We start from the raw sequence: 20,517 nt of genomic DNA on the forward strand, positions 1-20,517 counted from the left end.
AAGGCATCCAGTTCTATTTCTGCTGTATTCGTTGTAATGGATGATCAGGGGTGATGAGCAATTTTTATACCTGTTTTCTAAAGTCTGTCCTGAGAGATTCTTAGAATGGGAATATTTCAAGCTTTCTATGATCTTCCTCATTGTACACATTGCCATTGCGTGTGTGTGCAAACAGGGGAAAAGTACAAAGATGCTCTCCCTTTTCAAAATTCCAGCATGTACCCAGAGCCATAAAATGGTAAAGTTTCTGGAATTGGTGTATAACCGGTGAGGTTTCAAACAGAAAAGAGAAGTGTGATAAATAGTACTACCAGATGGTGTCACTATTCTTGTTCTAGGTGCGTGCACCCCACAGAATTCATTCTCCCTTGGGTGTTCACTGGATTGTGAATATGATGTGATTTCTCTGCTGTCATTATGTTACATTATCTGGCAACTATCAAGAGATTTTTCATATGCAATTAAGGTCCCCAGTTGTTGTTGTTGTTGTTATTATGATCATTATGATTATTATTTTGCAGCACTGGGATTGAATCCAGGGACATTCTACCTCTGAGATACACCCACAGCCTTATTCTATTTTTTTTTTAAACACTGTCTCACTAAGTAGCTGAGACTCTCGCTAAGTTGCTGAGCTAGCCTCAAACCTGTGATCCTCCTGGCTCATCCTCCCAAGTACTGAGATTACAGCTCTGCGCAACCACACCTGGCTCCTAGTCAGTTGAAGTTGGGTTTATCAAGACAACGATCATCGGCAGTAAAGTGAGATTTTAAAGAGGACTGAACCCTACCTAGAGGTAGAGATTTGAAGTCGGAGAGAGATTATCCTGCTGGCTTCACAGAAGGACCTGAGTGTGGCCTCTAGGAGCCGAGAGTGACCCTTGGCCAATAATGAGCAAGAAAATGAGGCCCTCACTTCTGCACCTGAAGGAACTGAGTTCTGCCAATACCCTGAGTGACCCTGCAAGATGACTCCTTTGAACAGAGGTGCCAGCTGAGCAGAAACAAGGCCTTATCTCCTTCCTGGACCTCTCCTCCTTGCACTGTCCTGCCAAGGTGGAGCCACCAGCCCCATGGGCAGAGGTGGACCTCGGCTGAGGACGCAGCTGGTGGGGCCTTGATTCCACCTGGGAAGACTCTGGGCAGCACGTGCTCCCGAGGCATACTTTAGGGACTTCTGGACAATGTGTGCTGTGACTTTACATTGGAGCAGTAGCTGAAATAACAGCATGGCCCACTGGGAGGAAGCAAATGACCTCAAGGCCTTCTTATGTTTCCGGGATTTAGGGATGACAACAAACTGGACCGATCTGTGGCACATCACAAGCTCTTGATTCAAGGAAACCATGAAATGACAAAGGCAAGTTGCCTTAAGCCTCAAAATTTGTGGTAATTCCTTAACATCCAACACAAGAAAGTATACTGAACTGCATTCTGATGTTTTACAAGGCATTGTGCAAATGTCAGGAAACTCAAGAGAACCACATCTTCGCCAACTGTGGTTTCTTTTAGGAGGAAACACAGTGACTGACGTAACGCTCACACTGGTTTGTGAGCTGTTTTCCCTCTAGGCTCTTCTGGATCAATTACTGTACGGAGCCAGGCAAGGGCCACCAGATTGTTAATTGATTGCAAAGGATAGAAGATACAATATTTGTCCTCTTCATAGGGCTTCAGAAACAGGGACGCTTTTAGAGCAACACACAATACAAGCACAGGCTGCAGAATAAGCCTTTGTCTCACAGGCTTACTCTACCTGATGGAGCAGGACCAGCCATAGAAATCACAGAAGCCACAGAAACCCTGCTTTTTAGCAGTAAACTGGTATACTTGGAACCAGGTAACAAAAGCCAAAGGTCATGGAACCAAGGCTGCACATGTGCCAAGGTCAGATTACCATGGGGCACCTAAGAAAATGCTGGGTAGTAAATCCAACAGGCAAGCTATCAGTTGGCAGATGAAAAGGCTTAAAAAGCTTTTTTCCCCTCCCCACTGCTAAAGATCAATCCCAGAGCCCTGCACTGTTAGGAGAGAGAATTGTACTGAGCTACAGCTACAGCCCAGCTGGAAAACCTTATGAAGGCTCAGCAAAGCCCAGAGTCAAGTGAACAGGTACAGTCACTGACTGAGAGGTAACGGCAAATGACCTGGCCAATCAGAGGCAGAGCAATCACACGCAGGTACACCTGCAAGGATGACAAAAGCACCTGTGCCCACTACCCACTGGGTAGAAGGTCTTTATCTTCTGTGGAAGGAACTTATATTTGATTTCTAATGAGAAATTAAATTACCTAGTTCTAATAGAATCTTCGGATGCACCAAATTCATTATTTATTAGGGTTGGTTTGTGACATCATTATAACTGGGAGCATCTAAGACACTTTACTGTTTTGTGATATATTTACTTTTTCTTTTTTGCAGAACTAGGGATTGAACCAGGGGCATTCTACCTCTGAGCTACACTCCCAGCTCTATTTTTTTACTCTTTATTTTGAAACAGAATCTCATTGAGTTGCAAAGGGCCTCACTAAGTAGCTGAGGCTGGCCAAGAACCACGATCCTCCTGTCTCAGCCTCCCAGATGAGCAACCATACCCGGCCACAAGTATTTACTTTTTAATAACTTATTCAAATTTATTTTTTGTGGTGCTATAGAATGATCCCAGGGGCTCTCTACCACTGAGCTACGCCCCCAGCTCTTTTTATTTTTCATTTTGAGAGAGCATCTCAATAAGTTGCTCAGGGTGGCTTCAAACTCACGATCCTCCTGTCTCACCCTTCCAAGTACTGAGATTATGTACTTCCAAGTACACGAATGCCACCACGCCCAGCTTATTACATTCTTTAAAGAGACTTATAGATTCTCCATTTTTACTTTTGGTTCACAAAGAATGCCACTGAAAAGCCCCAATGGAAGGCCAATAAGACCTCAAACACTGTTCCAAGGAAGAAGGATGGCATAGAAGTTTGTCCTCGCCCTTCTGGGTCCTTCTTAGAAAATGAAATGGGCTCTTTCACTTCAGTTTGGTTCATAAGAGAACACGTGTGGCATCCGAGGCGTCTCTGACCCCTTTAGTTAGCAATGGAGAAAGGCTGCTTTCCTGGATCATGCCAGAGGTCAACATTTTTTTGACCACCATCTACTTCTTACTGGATCCCTCCTGAGCAAACGGATGCATGACAGTGACGTAACTCGGGCATGATCTGTCCATTCTGCCAGGCGGTCTTATGCCTCTCACCTTGGATACTTGTACCTTAAATTCTTGGCCGCCATGGTCCACTGGGGTGAGACAAATGACTCCAGGCCCTCCTCCCCTCCTGGATTTAGGAGCAGCAGTGCCTGCTCCACCCATGGCAACCACAAGCTCCCCGTGGCCATGGGCTGGACCTGGACAGCGTCTGAGGTAGAGGACCTGACGGTTTCGTTACCTGTGGCTGCCTGTTCTTCCCTGGCCCTTCACCTTCAGGACGGGCTGCCCTTGCTAAGTCATCACAGACATGTGACAGTCGACCTTCAGTATTCATGAGGAGTGGACACACGAAGGAGAGCAGGGGATCCTGACAGACCTGCGCTGACGAAGGCACCGCCCACTATACTTTCTCTTTGTATAAGAACAAATACTGGAAATCTCTTAATACCAGGAAAATAGATTTATTTAGGTAAACTCAATTTTTTCATTCAGTGAGAAATAAATAATGCACTGGTAGCCAGGAAGCTCAGAATTAAAAGCAGTGCTCAGCACTTACAGTGACTTTTAGCCTCGAGGTGTGTGTGCACGCGCGCGTGTGTGTGTGTGTGTGTGTGTGTGTGTGTCCTTTTTACATGCATGTTTTGTTCCATTTTTGTTTTAATGTCCAGTTGATGAAATTCTTTTTATCAAAATACTTCAAATTTGTTTAAGGAGTATGTGGGTTGCACATTTTTTTTAAGTTTAAAGGAATGATAACCCAAAGCTATAAGAACATACTATAAAAGTTTAGATCTTATATTTTAAGAGACAATAAAATACAGTGACTAAAAGCTTTATTACATAGCTTTCAAATCCCAACCCAGATATTATTGACTTTGGACAAAGTCTTAGTCTCTCTGTGTTACAGCTTTCTTATCTGTAAAATGGAGAAAATAAAAGTACCTAATGCTTATAGGGTTATCTTGAGGAACAAACATATTAATTCACATAAAGCACATGAAATAGGAAGAAGTAAAACTAATTTGCTCATGGGCTAGTACTAAACTCTAATAACACACAGTAAAATCAAAATGTCAGCTCCTGTAAGCTTCTGAACTTCATTCCAAAGCAACATACAATACTCACCTACGGTGGCAGATGCCGAAGAGAGCAGAGATTTGCCCCAGGAGCCCCAGCCTGCCCATCCTCTTCCCTGGGGAGGGGGGGAATCCACAGCCTGCAGAGTAAAGGATTGGCAGCAGGTCAGCACAATTCAGCATAATTTATTCCTAAATGGAAAACCACCCATTGATTTGAAACAAAGGGAAGCTTGAAAAAAATCGCCAACAACCACATCTTACTAACTTATACTTTATATGGGTCATAAAAAGATGCCTGGACCCACATTGCGACATACTTTGGAACCAAAGTGATTCACAGAGATGCGGCTTCTGAGCCCTCGTTCTGAGGTGAGGGAGGAGCCTCAGTTCTCCCATTATTTGCAAGACAGAGACAAAGGTCGAGTGGGGGAAAAGATAGAACACATTAGTGCACAAAAGTGATTTGAAGACACTCAAAACGACCTTGACTCAGGCAATCCTCAGAAAGCTAAACAGAAGAACTCTCTTCTTTCTTTTTTCTTCTTCTTTGTGGAACTGGGGGTTGATCCTAGGGGTATTTTACCTATGAGCTATACCCCTAGTCCTTTTTTTTTTTTTTTAAATTCTTTATTTTGAAACAGCATCTCACCAAGTTGCAGAGGGCTTCACTAAGTAGCTGAGGCTGGCTGCGAACCTGCGATCTTCCTGTCTCAGCCTCCCAAGTACTGGGATTTCAAGCGTGAGCCACCACGCCTGGCTCAACACAATTACTCTTGAAGGTGGAGTTAATCTTCATCCTCGGGGTGGAGGGCAGGAGCCCGGGCATAGGTGTTGGGCAGAGTGTCTAGAAAGGTGCTGACAAGCCTGGAGGGCGGTGGCAGCTATCACAGGCTCTGAGAGTGAGACCCCTTTCTATTCGGGGTGTCTGTCTTCACTCAGATGACCACTGTGACTACATTTCTCACCCTGGCCTCAGTGGATTCAAGTTCTTTGGCCCAGGTTTTTGGAATGGGGACTGGAGACTGAGGATCAACATAAGCTGTCTGCTTGAGTAGGAGAGGAAAACTCAGGCTAACACACTGACCTTGTTCTACTTGCTGTTAAGAAAAAGCAGTGATCAGAACAGAGGAGACATGCTCGGAGGGGCTGTTTGGATTTCTGAGAGCTTCTCAGCCCCTGGTTTCCAGCCCTCCTGAGGCCCTGCTACATTTTTGTCTTTGGGTTCTGTGAGATACTCTCATATTTCTGCTCACTTAAAAAGAAATGTTTTGTTCACTGATATGTTCCCAGGAGCCTAAGAGGGTCCCTGGAATATAATGAGTACTTATAAATCTTTGTGGGATAAGTGACTGAAATGTTAAGGATTTGGGAGAGGATTTGGGAGAATATGGTTGTGGGGAAACTGTTCCCCGGAAACCTCTGCGAGGGTCCCGGACACACTTTCCCCCAACCCATAACAAAACCCAAAACGACCAAAAACAGAAAAACCGCGGGTTCTGGTCCTAAGCTACGAATAAATATGCATAGCTTGGACAGTTGCTGAAGATTTAAAGCAGTTTATTAAAAAGAAGAAATACAGAAAATAGAAATACAGAAAATAGTTACAGCCCCATGCCAAAATGGCATGAGTGGGGAGGGTGGCCCGGGCCAACTCACCACTCCCAAGATACAGCACATGGACCGGACTTTTTATACCCATGACCTCCATCTTGTTTACATAATTCTGATGTAGTGAACGTCCCTGTAAGGTACCTCCCCCAGCAAGGTGTGGCAAAGTGTCTCCTTTCATGAAGGTCGACCCCTCCTACCAACTTAGCTGGCTTATCATGTAGATCTGTCCATAGATAGAGAAAGCCCTAGTTCTCCTCTCCTAAGATCTGTCTTTAGACAGAGAAAGGCCTGGTTCTCCTCTCCTATTGACTTGTTAATTACTTTTAGCTATGTTAATTTACATTGGAATAGTTGCCTACTTTTAGGTGGAAACCAAGTCCTTGCACAGATTTGCCCTTTACCCAATTTTTGAAATATATTAATAATCATAGCTTTCTCAAATCTTCCTAGGCCATTCCCAATACTGCTACATGAAACAGATCCATTTTCTCAGAAGTGCATGAGTTTCTGTTACTTACAACCAATGAATCCTGACTCAGTTCCTGGAACCATAGTGTTCTCTTACTATCTGGGAACATCTTCTAGAAAAGAAGGCAAGAATAAATGCAGCAGGAGTTAACTACATGGAGAAGCACAGCATTTTCAATGAAAGAAAGAAGAAAATCAAGCAAGCAAGCAGGAAGGCAGGGAAGGAAATTAGTTCAGGAAGGTGTGATCACTTCCTGCACAGCCCACAGATTCTGCACTTTGACCCGAGGCTGCCCATCAGTCACCACCCACTGCTTTCTCCCTTGCTGTCTCCCACTGTGCAGATGAAGAGATAGGGTGCTCGTGAAAAACAGTTTTCAATGAGATGTATACATGGAACACTTTTGCTTTTATAATAAATTACACAGCTATGGTGAGTGTCAACTCTTTGCCCTCCCCCTTTTTTCCTGTCCTGCATGGGGACATGATACTTGGAACTGAGAAATCACTGTTGCTGCCAGTAAGAAAGGCCAAAGAACCAGAGTCACTACTGGTCCTGTAAACTGACGTGGGCAGCTGCCTGGCTTCATTCTTTCTATTAAAGGATAAAAGATAAATTGCTCTTTTTTTGTGTGTGTGTGTGTGGTACTGAGTATGAAACCCAGGGGCTTTTCTACCTCCGGGCTATACTCCCAGACCTATTTTATACTTTATTTGGAAACAGGGTCTCACTAAGTTGCTGAGGCTGGCTTTCAACCTGTGTTATCCTCCTGTCTCAGCCTCCCAAGAGCTGGGATTACAAGTGTGCACCACCACACCCGGCCTTCAATTGCTCTTTTGTAAGCCTTTGTAGGTTGGATTTTAGTTACCTGCATCCAAATGCATTCCTAACTGACGCACCTGGTAATTCTCAAACACCATCCCTCCGTGCTGAGTCCAGACTCAGCCACTTTGGGCAATTCAAGTTCCTTCTAAGCCTTCATTTCCCCATTATGAAATGCAAGATATGGTAGTGTAAGAACTATAATAACCAATAGCCTCACAGGTAGAGTGATTATTAAGTAATTCATATAGAGCTGTGAGCATAGAGCCTGGCAAAGGACATTCCTTAAATGTAAGCTGGTAGTAATAATAAGACACTGCATTTTTAAGACTAAGAAGCAAGTAGCACTGAGAGTTGGCTGTCTTTTTTTGTTCTTGTTGTTCAGTTTGGAGACAATGAGAAGCTTGTTGACATGAGTGGAAATACTCAAACTGTCTGCTTTTATTTTTGGTATCTATATTGATTTGTTTCACTCCAGCAACGAAACCCAGTAACAATTTTATACCATCATGAGGCCAGATGAAAGTCAATGATTGATATCATGCTTTCACAGGACAAATCACTACCTATGATTAGGAAGAGTTAACAAACTTACGGGTGACAGCTTCTGACTCAAATTTACAATATTTAATAAGCTCGGACAGCTGGTAATTGACTAGCAAATGGAAATAAATGTTAAACGAGTCTAGAATTTTTTGCTCTATGTGATTTCTTCAATTGCCTTATTAATAAAGTTCTTTGACATTAAGCTGGGATTTTTTTTTTTTTTTGAGACAGGGTCTCACAAAATTGCCCATGCTAGCCTCAAACTTACAATCTTCCTGCCTCAGCCTCCCAAGTGGCTGGGATTATAGGCATGCACCACTGTGCCCAGCGTGAACTAGGACTTTTTGATCAACTACAAAGAATATTTGTTATCAGTGGCAAATACTTAGATGACTAAATGTACACACTTAATACAAAAGTACATAAAATGTTAAACATAAATTATGCATACATCTCATCATGAATATTATCTCTACTTGATGTCACACATTTATGAGACTACAAAACTGGGAATATGGATCAACTGAGATCTCTCATTATCAAATAAAATTATTTTAAGGCTTTTCCTCCCCCTCTCCCTGTGTCACTCTCACCTCCTTTAACAGACAACTTCATGTCCTAACTCAGAGAAAACAGAAGCCATCAGATGAGAACTCTTTCAACTTCCTGCCTCTCCCCATAAACTTTCAGAAGAATGACCTCATATTCTGACAGCAAATCAGACATGGATTGATCGAGATCGGAAACTCAACCAAAGATCACTTTAACATTTACAACTACTGTGTGATCCTAAGAATATGAAAGAATGCGAGATCCTACCAAGTTCAAAATTTTTAGAAATAAAAAAATTTACATATATATCTGGTATCCAGTTTAGAGATCTTTATCATGAAATTAAAAATACATTCATCAGCCAGGTGTGGTGGCGCACACTTGTAATCCCAGCATTCAGAAGGCTGAGACCAGAAGATTGCAGACAGCCCTAGCTGCTTAGTGAGGCCCTTTGCAACTCAGTGAGACCCTATTTCAAAATAAAGAATAAAAAAATAGGGCTCGGGCTGTAGCTCGGAGGTAGAATGCCCCTGGGTTCCTTCCCCAGTACCGCAAAACAAAAACAAAAACAAAAACAAAAATACATACAGCAAATGGGGCTGTGGGTGTAGCTCAGTGGTTCAGGACCTGACTTGCATGCATGAGATCCTGGGTTCCATTCCTAACAGAATAATAAAATTCATTTATTTTAGGCTGTCAAGCTCAAAGATATCATTAGAATGATAAACACTGAAAAATTTCAGAATTCCATCAAATTCAAAGGCCTTTAAGATTTAGAGGGGAAATCAATGTGTGAAACATCAATGATCACCCTGGCTGTCCTGTTTCCTTGAGTAGATGAAGAATTGGGTATTGTGGACATCTTGCATAGAGGATTGTGAGACGAAAACCTTTTTTTAGGTTTTGTAACTTATGACCTAGCCACTCTAAAAAGAGGCTCAGCACAATAGTGGGAGGATATAAATTGCTCTGGGTGCCTGCAGCTCTGTCAAAGTATCTGGCTGAAAATGGGCTTGGTTATTTCCAAGTAATTTTCTTCCTTGTTGAATATACATCACTCAACCCTGGTGAAGATTTAAAAGTTAAATATAGAAAGGTTTAAGGCATCAAAGCCAGGCTATTAATATTTTTGTGCACATTTGGTCTTTTCTAGCCTACTAATATTTGTAGAATTTGACCTGAGTGACAATTTTTGAAATTCAATTTAAAATGAAGAAATGAATTACTAGACTTCTGAGTTTAAGCTAAAATCTCCCTATATTTATGCATACATAATATTTAAGAGGTCTTTAAGTCCACTCTATAAATTTAATAGCTTTATAACAATTATTAAGCACTCAGCAGGGGTTTGCATCAGTAGATAAATGAGGTACTTAAAAAGGAAATAGAATATATTACACTTTAAATGCAGTTTAAAATATTTGAACATGTTTAACTTGATAACATGAATCAAACATAAATCAAAAACCTCTTGAAAGTGGCCAGTTTTTCTGGATCTCTAAATAGAGTAAGATTTGTGAGATAAACATAAAGCCTAAGGAAGGATTTAATTTTTGAATTTGCAACCTTAATAACTTAGACACTGATTGTTTAAACCAAGTTAAATGTCTGAGTAGTTCTTTTTATGCACAAAACATACACTGGCCTGGACCCCAGACCTATGTAAACATAAACCTAACTATACCTGACTCAATTACTTCCCCCTCTACTCTCAAGGAAATGATGCTTTCTTCTTAGCCAATACCATCGCCTCCATCTCAACTCCTTGGGCTACTTCCTACTTTTAATCACACACGATTTCTCCATCCCAACATCAGCCCATGAAAACAGCCTCGAGGACAAAGTGTTTCTTTTGAACTGATCTGGTTTCCGCACTACCTCTTTCTTCACCTCTTGAAAAGAAAAATTAAAAGGTGCCTACCTTCTGTACCCACACCCGTCTTCCTTCCTCACCCAGCACAGCGGACGCCCGCTGCGGCCACGAGATCCGCATCAAGCTCACACTGGCTCCCTTACCTTCAAAGCCATGGACCCACTTCAGTCTTTTTAGTACTTGAGTGTTTGGTGGCATCTGGAGCTTATTAACCACTTTTATATTCACTGTAGTCTATTGTCATGGTGTCTGTACTAGTCCATGTTTTCATCACTGTTACAAAATCCCAGAGGCAGGCTAACTTAGTGAGGAAAATATGTATTTAGCTTATAGTTCTGGAGATTCACGGGCAAGTCCTGGCATCAGCTTGGCTCTGGTGAGGAGCAGATAGTGGGAGAATGTGTGGAAGAGATCACATCTCAAATCAGGAAGCAGGAAGCAATTTGGGGATCAGGTTTATGACTTAAAAGCCTACTCTTGTGTGTGAGCTCAGGGGTTCCCCAGAGCTGCCTTAACCCTTTTCCTGGGGCAGTTTCCCAGTGACCTACAGACTTCTCACTAGTCTCTACCTCCCACAGGTCTCGCCTGTCAACATCGCCACACTGAGAACCAATCTTCTGAGGCATGAACGCTTAGGCACAAACTCAAACTATATCCAGACCATACGGCGTTCATGTAATATCTTCTGACTCTTACTTTTTTTAACTCCTTTTCCTTAGTATTAGAATTTTAGCTATTTACTTTAGAATTTTTCTACATGCATATTGTGATATTGTGGATGCTTCTTAGACTAAGCTACAATCTAAGTGCTGTCAAGATTTCAATAAAATATGCACAGTCCAGGGAGGTCAGCTGGCATTCTAATCAGGAAAGCTGCACTCCAGAGACAGCTCTAATGAGAAATTCTACTATCTGTGTTTCATTAACACCTGATGCTTTGCTAATTAGCATACTGAGTTGCAAAAATGGATTTTAATTGGTAAACACAATGGACTTTTCAGTAGTATTCGGAGTATCTAAAAGGGGTCTAGATGGTGAAATGAAAGGTATACAAGATATATAGATGGCTATATATATATATATATATATATATATATTTTTTTTTTTTTTTTGGTGGTGGTACTGGGGCATTCTACCTCTGAGCTACAGCCCCAAGCCTATTTTATGTTCTTTATTTTGAAACAGGGTCTCACTAAGTTGTAGAGGGCCTCACTAAGTAGCTGAAGCTGTCTGCAAACCACTATTCTCCTGTCTCACCCTCCCAAGTACTGGGATTACAAGCGTGTGCCACCACGCCCAGCTCTGGTTAAATACATTTAATCAACTCTTCCTACCTTTATATCAATAGGGCATATTAAAAAAGGGTTTTGTCTATGGAAATGGCCCTCCGCCCAGTTTTGAATGCTAGGGAATTCTGATTACACGATGCCAAGTTTCTTCTCGGGGGAAGAAACCCGACCTCTGGAATCCCGTGAGCCTTTCACTGAAGGTAGCAGACAAACCACCAAAAAGGACAGAACAATGAGGGGTTCTCAAGCCCACGCAGAAAGCAGTTCTCATGAACTATATTTAACTCCCATGTTAATTAATGTGTTATTTTAAAATGTCAGAGTGGTAAGATGAAACTTGAGACCTGATTTCATTTATAGAATGTGGTGATGGGATGCCGACACCACAGACATCTCTTGCCATTTCAACATCTTTGCTGGCTACCAAAACTATCCGAAACCAAACAATACAAACCAAAGACAAACCAAGAAAACACTAGCAGCTGCGCATGACCACGCTGGTTTAGAGAGGAGTTTCCAGGGGGAACTTTAGGCCTTGGCTCTTCTTTAGTGATATATAACAGCTGGACAGTCCCATCCACTTACATTACTTAAACAGCCATACAGGTGCTGACAGTCCCTACATTACCTGCCTCTCTAGACCATTATAATATGCTGTCAACAAAATATGCTCAACACAGAACTCACCATCTTCTCCATTCCTGCTAACTCTGTATCTTAGTATTAATGACTCCCAAATACCAGTGCACAGACAGAATGCAAGAAAACCATCTGTGGGAACTCATAAAAAATAATCAGCTTCTAGGATTTTTTTTTTTTTTGTAGTATTGGGGATTGAACCCAGTGGCATGCTACTCTAAGCTACACCCCCAGTCTTATATTTTATTCTTTATTTTGGAAACAGGTTTCACTAAGTTGCAGAGGGGCTCACTAAGTAGCTGAAGCTGGTCCTTGAACCTACAATCTTCCTGTCTCAGACTCCCAAGAACTGGGATTAGAAGTGTGCGCCAGGCATTGAAGAAGAATCTCTCAGAACCCGGTGTGGTGGCGCACTCTTGTAATCCCAGTATGAGAGAAGCTGATGCTAGCGAGAACCTGTTTCAAAACAAAAAAATAAGAGGGCTGGGGGTGTAGCTGGAAGGTAGAACGCCCCTAGGTTTGATCCTCAGCACCAAGGAAGGGAGGGAGGGAAGGAGGAAGGAAGGAAAGAGGGAAGGAAGAAGGTAGCAGAAAAGCAGGCTGAGGCTAGAGCCCAGGAATCTGAATTTTTTTAACAAGCAACTCAGATGATTCCAATACACCACCAGATTTGGAAAGCACTGCCCTATATAGCCAAATGGCACCACCATCCTGATTGCCCAAACCAAAAAGTGGGTGTCATCAGATACAGCAGTCCTCTAAGGGGAAGCACTCCCAAAGAACTGAAGCAGACTGTTCATTCAGTTCAGGATGCAAAAATCTGCCGTCGGCAAGTGCTGGCCTGCTTTCCTTCCCTTTGTCTACTTTGATAGCTACTTTATGGCTCTTAAACATTCTGTTTTCTTTTTCTAGGCAAGAACTATCTAGTGGTAGTCCACAGTCCTGGGTTTTCACTTGAGACTACTTGTAATGGTACTAGGATTTCTCTTTTTCTTTTTTCTTTCTTTCCTTTTTTTTTTTTTTTTTTTTGGTACTGGGGATGGAACCCTCAGGGACATTCTACCATCGAGCTACACCCTCAGCCCTATTTTTTATTCTTTATTTTGAAAGAGAGTCTCACTGAGTTGCAAAAGGCCTCACTAAGTAGCTGAGGCTGTCCGAGAACCGCGATCCTCCTGTCTCAGCCTCCTGAATGCTGGGATTGCAAGTATGTGCCACCACACCTGGCTTTGGTACTGGAATTTCTAATTTTGCCTTTACGCATTGGTATTCAGCATGGCTTTTTAAAAATACTATATCTCATTTCTTTCTCTTTTTTTGTGTGTGGTGCTAGGGATTGAACCTAGGAGCATTCTACCTCTGAGTTACACCCCCAGCCCTATTTTATCTTTTATTTGGAAACAGGGTCTTGCTAAGTTGCTGATGGTCTCATTAAGTTGCTGAGGCTGGCTTTGAACCTGTGATCCTCCTGCTTCAGCCTCCCAAGTACTGAGACTGCAGACGTGTGCCACCATGCCCCGCTTTATGTAATACTTCTTGGTGTTAAGAATGTTTCAAAAATAAATAATAAAAATTAGGGCTGGAGGTGTAGCTCAGAGGTAGAATTGCAGAAGTACAAACTTGATCAAGGTTGGCAGCTCCTTTAGGGTTGTTAGTCTGTTATCTAATAGTCCCACAAGATCCCTGGAAACAAATATCACGACCACCAAACCTCTCTGCATTGAGGCTGAAGACTTCCCTGAGTTAAGATTAATTTAAGTGCTTCACCAAAGGCTTCTTCATGCTATAGGATGCTATCATTGCTTTTATACAACACTGCCTCCCCCAACTAGCCTGCAGGCGTCTTAAAGGTAGTTATACCACTTGGATTCCTGGCATGAAGTATAGTGTCACGGAACTGGTGATGTTCTTAGAGAAACTGTTCTAACCTCCAATGTTCAGGTGAGGAGGGGGTTGGAAACATCTTCCATGGGTGATTTTGAGTAGATTCCTGCAGAAAGGCTTGGTCTTATGGCTTCTGAGTCTGTACAACAGATGGATGAAAAAGAAAAGGAGCCCCAAAGACAGATGTTCTCATTGCATAAACTGTGATCCTCAAAGCAGGGTTCTGGCCTCATCTGGCAGGCCCCCACCTCTTCTCTGGCCTTGGTCCAGTCAACCATCCCACTGGCCAAAGGACAGCCTCCACCCTGAATCAGGCAAAGGTGAAACTAACGGTGTGGACTTTAAGAGGACCCAGACTCCAAGTAACTATGCAGATACAAATCACTTACAGAAAGACACAGACACTTATGAACACATTCTCTCAAAATCTAATGTGCTCCAGAAAACCCTGGTACATCCTTGCTCAAAAGCTATTTAACCAGTTTTTTAAAAAAAATAAAATAAAAAAGGCAGGCAGTGTTCCATAGAGATTTTCTTAAAGAGGTAAAGAAATTTTATCACTCTTGGATATACCTGGGATCAAATAGACTTCTGAGCTTGGCTGTTTTTTGGTAGGATGTGCCATTTCTTGTGGACCTATGATCCCAGTAACCAACTTGTAAATGAACTTTTGAATCAAGTGTTTTGTTGTTGTTGTTGTTATTAAAAGTAGTATTGCAGCCGGGCATGGTGGCGCACGCTTGTAATCCCAGCGTTTGGGAGGCTGAGACCTGGAGGATCAGGGTTCACGGACAGCCGCAGCTACTTAGTGAGGCCCTCTGTAACTCTGAGACACGGTTTCAAAATAAAGAATAAAAAATAGGGCAGGGGGTGTAGCTTGGAGGTCAAATGCCCCTGGGTTCCATCCCCAGACCCGCAAAAAAAAAAAAAAAAAAAAAAAAGTAGTATTGCTAATAAATTGTTGTTGTTGTTTTTTTCTAGACAAAGAATAGTTTCCATTTTTGAAGAAAAAAGATTTCTTATGTGTCCAAAAAAGGGCAAAGTAGAATAAATGAGAAATATTCAGAGACTAGGTACAAAATTAACTTTTGATATTAACTTAAGTAACTCAAGATGAAAGAGTAGAAGACTCCTTTCTGGTAATTCTCTAAATTTACACCTACATTGAAGGGTTCAGATGAATCTGAGTAAAAGAGAAACCCTCTTCCCTCAGGACCCTTTTGGCAGCCATATCAACTTTCTGTCCTTCTTAGAACAAATGCACAAATAAAGAAGGTATTTCCTCCATGCCTTGGTTCTACCTGAGTTGTGGATACAGCACCACATTCGTGCATCCAGAGCCACACACCCAACTCTGGCCAGTGTTTGCATTTCCACCCAGCAGGATGCATTGCTATGAGGAGATGCTCTCCTATCCAAAGTCCTTGACATGTACCAGGGGGTCTAGAGAGAGGGGGAGATCTGCTGCCAGTCGGCTCTATTTCTATAGCGTTAAGGAGGTTTATACGGCATTTCAAAGCAGGATCCATTCAAGGACTTAAGAAGGCAGATGTGATAAGAGCATACTAAATTTTTATTATGCTATCTTCATTAACAATCCTATTATAATTGTTAGAAGCATGAAATCAGAATGTATAATTTACCATCACCAGCATACATACGGATTTTGAATTAGTAGGGATCTTGTGGCTTCTTTAAGTCATCTCAGTTATGTTGGTGTAGCTCAGTTATACTTTTTTTCTTAATGTGCCAATATATTTATTAGAAATACTACTTTCAATAAAAATTTGGAGCCCTAGGTCCCCACAGTAGAAAGGCAGCTGAGAGGCAAAACAGGTTCTAGAATTGGGAAAACCTTGCTCAAACCCTCACTCTGCCTGCCTGTCCTCTATTTTGGGCAGGGAGGCATAATGTTCTGGTTCATCTCTCTATCAGTAGCATGCCAATCACCAAACCTGAAGCTTAGGAATGCCCTGCTTTTATTTCCCCTGTGTTTTATGGATGTTGTTGCTCTTCTTTAAGATTAGCATATGAAGCCGGGCCTGGTGGCGCAGACTTGTGTAATTCCAGCATTCTGGACGCTAAGACAGGAGGATCACGGTTCAAAGACAGCCTCGGCTACTTAGTGAGGCCATCTGCAACTCAGCGAGACCCTGTTTCAAAATAAAGAATCAAAGAAATAGGACTGGGGGGTATAGCTTGGAGGTAGAATGCCCCTGGGTTCCATCCCCAGTATTGCAAAAAGAAAAAAAGATTAGCATATGAAAATGACCTAGTAACCAAAAGAATGAATGGCTTGTTCTCTCCAAATGCTTTTACTGAGTGTTTTTCAGTGCTGGGGATAAAACCCAGGGTCTTGTCCAAAGCTGGCAAGGTGCAGACCCTGACCCTCTCCAGTATCATCACTCTAGAAGGCTGTCCCTGGACAGGATGGAGGACTGGTGGCCATTTTCTCCTTCAGTACTGAGCATCTCCCACCCCATCCACCTCTCGCTGCCTGAAGGGGAAGGCATCAGAAAAACTCTGCTGGGCCAGGCCTGTTGATGTAGTACAGGGTACCAGCAGGAAGATGCTGGCCTGTCTTAGGCTCCAGAGGGACAGATGCAGGCACTGAGGGGGATGAGATGGGCAAGGGGTATTTTCTGCCTCTGGTCCCCTGGAAGGTGGTATGTAATGATACAACAGTAATCCAAACGTTGAAGATCTCCATGGTGGATTTGTTAATACCCAACTAAATTTAAGTTGTCTTACAGAAACAGGATGGAGTCAGGCCCCTTAATCACCTGGAGTCATTAAGTCTGATATTATATCTTCTGTTTACTACTGAGCAGCCAGGGACAAGTTATTTAATATCTCTGAGCCTGGGTGCCTCATCTATAAACTGGAGTTAATAATAACCTACTTCAAAGTGTTGCGTGGAATGACTTATATAACATATACAGTTGCTCATCAAGTGCATGGAACATAGACTGTGTCCAATACATTGGTGGTTGTTATTATCATTAATACAATTATCAAAATGCAAATATTAGAGACAAATTACTTGTTCATATGTCTTACCTCACTATACAGCACATTTTTAACAATAGAGGTGATGACATAGCATATTTTCTTTTTTCTTTTTTTTTTTTGTGGTACTGGGGGTGGAACCCAGGTGCTTTCTACCTCCAGGCTATATTCCCAAACCTTTTTTTTTTAATATATATATTTTTATTTGGAAACAAGGTCTCACTAAGTTGCTGAGAGCCTCACTAAGTAGCTGAGGCTGGCTTTGAACCTGTGCGATCCTCCTGTCTCAGCCTCCCAAGTGCGGGGATTACAAGCGCATGCCACCACGCCCGGCCTGCCATAGCATATTTTCGAACTCTCAATTCCCACCTGCAGAACTTGGCACAAAGCTCTGCACATAGTAGGTGCTAAGGTTTGGATATGGTTTGTTCCCTCTGAAACTCATGTTGAAATTTAGTCCCCATGATAAGATATTAAGAGTTGAGGGGGGCTTTAAGAGGTGATTAGGGCTCTGCCCTCACAAATGGATTAATCCATTTATGTGAATCATGGATGATTTGGTCTGCTGTAAAAGCTAGTTTGGCTAGGTTTCTTGTATACTTTTTGTTTCTGGCCATATGATGTCCTGAGATACCTTGGGTCTTTGTCAGCAAGAAGGCTGTGGGCCAAAGTAAGCCCCCTGTCTTTTTAACTTGGGAGATATCCATCTCCCAGCCCTTGGAACTGTGAATATTGCTTTACATGGCAAAAGATGTGATTAAGTTCAGGGTCTTAAGATGTGGAGATCATCATGGTTTATGGGAGTGGGCACTAAACAGAGTCACAAGTATCCAGCCTGTGGACAGAAGACAGTCTAAGGTAGTAGGTGTCACGAAGAACTTAGGCTGAGTTGAACTGAATGAACGCTCTTACCAGATCATTCTGTTCTTTCAGGGGTATCTCAGATCCAGGTTCTCCCTCGAGGCTGACGGAATCAATGCACTCAACAAGTGCATCCTCGGTCACTTCTCCATTAAGGGGTGTCTCCGTGGTACCAGCATCTTTGAACTGCTCTGGGTGCCCAGAGGCAGCAGTCTCTGCACCCAGACTGGCTGCATCCTCATGCAGATCTCCTCTGGGGTCAGCTGATGTTGGTTCATCTAAAGCTGTGGCTAAGTCACTCTGCGCTTCTGAATCTTCAGGCGAAGCATCACTACTGGGCATCTCGGTGACTTCTGCTCCGTCTCCAGGGGCTAAGGTGCCATTGGCATCGTCAGACATTTTAATATCTGTCAACACAATTAAAAACAAATGCTTTATGCTTTCATCTGAATTGTTAACCTTTAATTCAAAGCGCTCAGTAACTCAAGTCTGATGGGGTAACCAGTCATCTACTAATAGTAACTTTATGTAACCTTGTGGTAGGCTTGTGGTAGGCTGATATCCATCTCCCAGCCCTTGCAACTGTGGATATTGCTTTACATGGCAAAAGGAATGCTATAGACGTGATTAAATACAGGGCCTTGAGACGGAGAGATCATCATGGTTTACGGGAGTGGGCACTAAATAGTCACAAGTATCCTTACCAGAAGGAAGCAGAGAGAGATTTGACTAGAAAGAGGAGAAGCTACTATGATGACAAAACAGAGACTGGAGTGATGCACTTTGAAGATGAAGGAGGGGCCACAAGCCAAGAACACAAGCAGCCAATAGAAACTGAAGAAGGCAAGAAAACCATTCTTCCCTGAAAGTCTCCAGATAGAACCTGCCTTGCCTGCACCTTGACTTTAGCCAAGGAAACCAATTTCAGTCTTCTGACCTCCAGAACCTCAAGAGAATACAATTGTGTTGGTACAAGCCACTAAATATCTGATACAGCCTTAACAGGAAACTAATATACACCCACAGACCTGCCTTTCAACTGTTAAGAGTTTCTTACTTTGCATATAGCAAGGGATATGCGTATGGGAAATAAGACTATTAATCTGTGACTGTAAGATTATTTAATTGATTAAATTATATTTTATTATCTTTTATTATCTTTGTAGCAAATGAGAGCAGCATAGAAAATATTTGAGAGGTCATAAAAAAGATTTGCCACTTAGTTTTGCAATGCCATCAGAGATTAACAGCAAGAAAGAGACTTACATACACATGAATGTGCTTGTTGGGGGCCGGCTGGTGAAGGTCCGGACTCTGGTTGGACAACAGTTTAATCAAGGAAACACAAGGATAAAATGCAAAGAAGTGAAAAATGAAGCCGAATGAGGAGTGTAGCCATTATAAAGTAACCTACCATGTGGAACATTCTTTGGGAAGCTTACAAGTTACTGATGCCATTAGTAACTTGATGTAGAACTTTCTATGATGATGCACACACTGTACACCTGCACTATCTGATGCAGTAACCAAGGAGGGGCTTTGTAACACTTGGAATGTAGCGAGTACAATGGAGGAACTGAGGTTTTAATTTTCTCAATAACTGCAACTTAAATTTACATAGGTACATGTGACTAGTAGCTGCATTAGTACAGACTGAGAAGGCTTGTTCAGGAGCATCTGTGTAGGCCAGAATGAAGACACAGTGTTCTCACTGCTGCACAAGCCAAATCTCAGACAAATCAGGGCGTTTTTGTTGACGTCGGTGCTTACCAATTAGTCAAATCTCAGGTTGCTACTAAAATCATGGTATGTGAAAAGCCATTTATCACACTGGGCTTGTGATGGGATGGGCCTACTCACATGGCTCATGCTAACCCTTTTGTCTCCTCAAAACGCCACTCCACAAGGCTGTCTGATCTTTCCTATGGCTGTTCTCCCTCTGTGGATCACATTCCTCTCTGTCCGTTTTCACATACCACTTCTACACTGTGGCTCTCAAGAACCTACCTTTTATTTCATAAAGACAAAGAAATTAGTGGTTTTCAGGGGCCAGAGGAAGGGGGAATGAGGAGCCATTGCTAATGGGGATGAGGTTTCCCTTGAGGGTGATAAAAACGTTCTAAAATTAGATGTAATTTAATGGTCATACCATTCTGTAACTATACCAAAATTCACTGAACCATACATTTTAAAAGAATGATTTCTGGCCAGGCGTGGTGGCGCACGCTTGTAATCCCCGCGCTTGGGAGGCAGAGACAGGAGGATCGCGCAGGTTCGAAGCCAGCCGCACGCGCGCTGGCTTAGGAGACCCTGTTTCCAAATATAAAATGTAAAAAGAGGTCTGGGAGTGTAGCCCGGAGGTAGAAGGGCTTCCAGGAACCCCAGTACCACCAAAAAAAAAAAAAAGAATGATTTCTGTAGTATGCAAATTTTATGATATGTGAATTACATTTCAATACTGCTGATATAAAATAAATTCTACCTCTAGACAAGTGATTTTGATGGCCAACTAGACATCCCCCATTCCTGTCCCCGAGGAAACCTATTAACTCTTAATACTAATCTTTTTCTTGGTTTTTTGTTTTGTTTCTTTTAATAAATCCTAAAGGTGAAAGGTGGAATAGAGGGAGATAGCATGTTCTAGGTGCTCTGAGACTTGGAACTCAACCAGCAGAAAGACTGCTTCTTGGCAA

General features: G+C 42.4%; 1 protein-coding gene across 1 annotated transcript in view; it reads right to left on the bottom strand.

Annotated features, from left to right (window-relative positions):
- Positions 1-18,223, bottom strand: part of FAM114A1 (family with sequence similarity 114 member A1) — a gene marked incomplete at both ends in the record, with an annotated part of 73,155 nt that extends 54,932 nt beyond the window's left edge. The window contains 2 exons of the mRNA XM_080697258.1: positions 4,316-4,406; positions 17,876-18,223. Coding sequence (XP_080553384.1) covers positions 4,316-4,406; positions 17,876-18,223 — 439 coding nt within the window. The remainder of the gene's footprint in view (positions 1-4,315; positions 4,407-17,875) is intronic.
- Positions 18,224-20,517: the final 2,294 nt, after the last annotated feature.

The sequence above is a fragment of the Muscardinus avellanarius genome, assembly GCF_963383645.1.
Source record: "Muscardinus avellanarius genome assembly, chromosome: 6".
In the NCBI taxonomy this organism is placed as follows: domain Eukaryota; kingdom Metazoa; phylum Chordata; class Mammalia; order Rodentia; family Gliridae; genus Muscardinus; species Muscardinus avellanarius.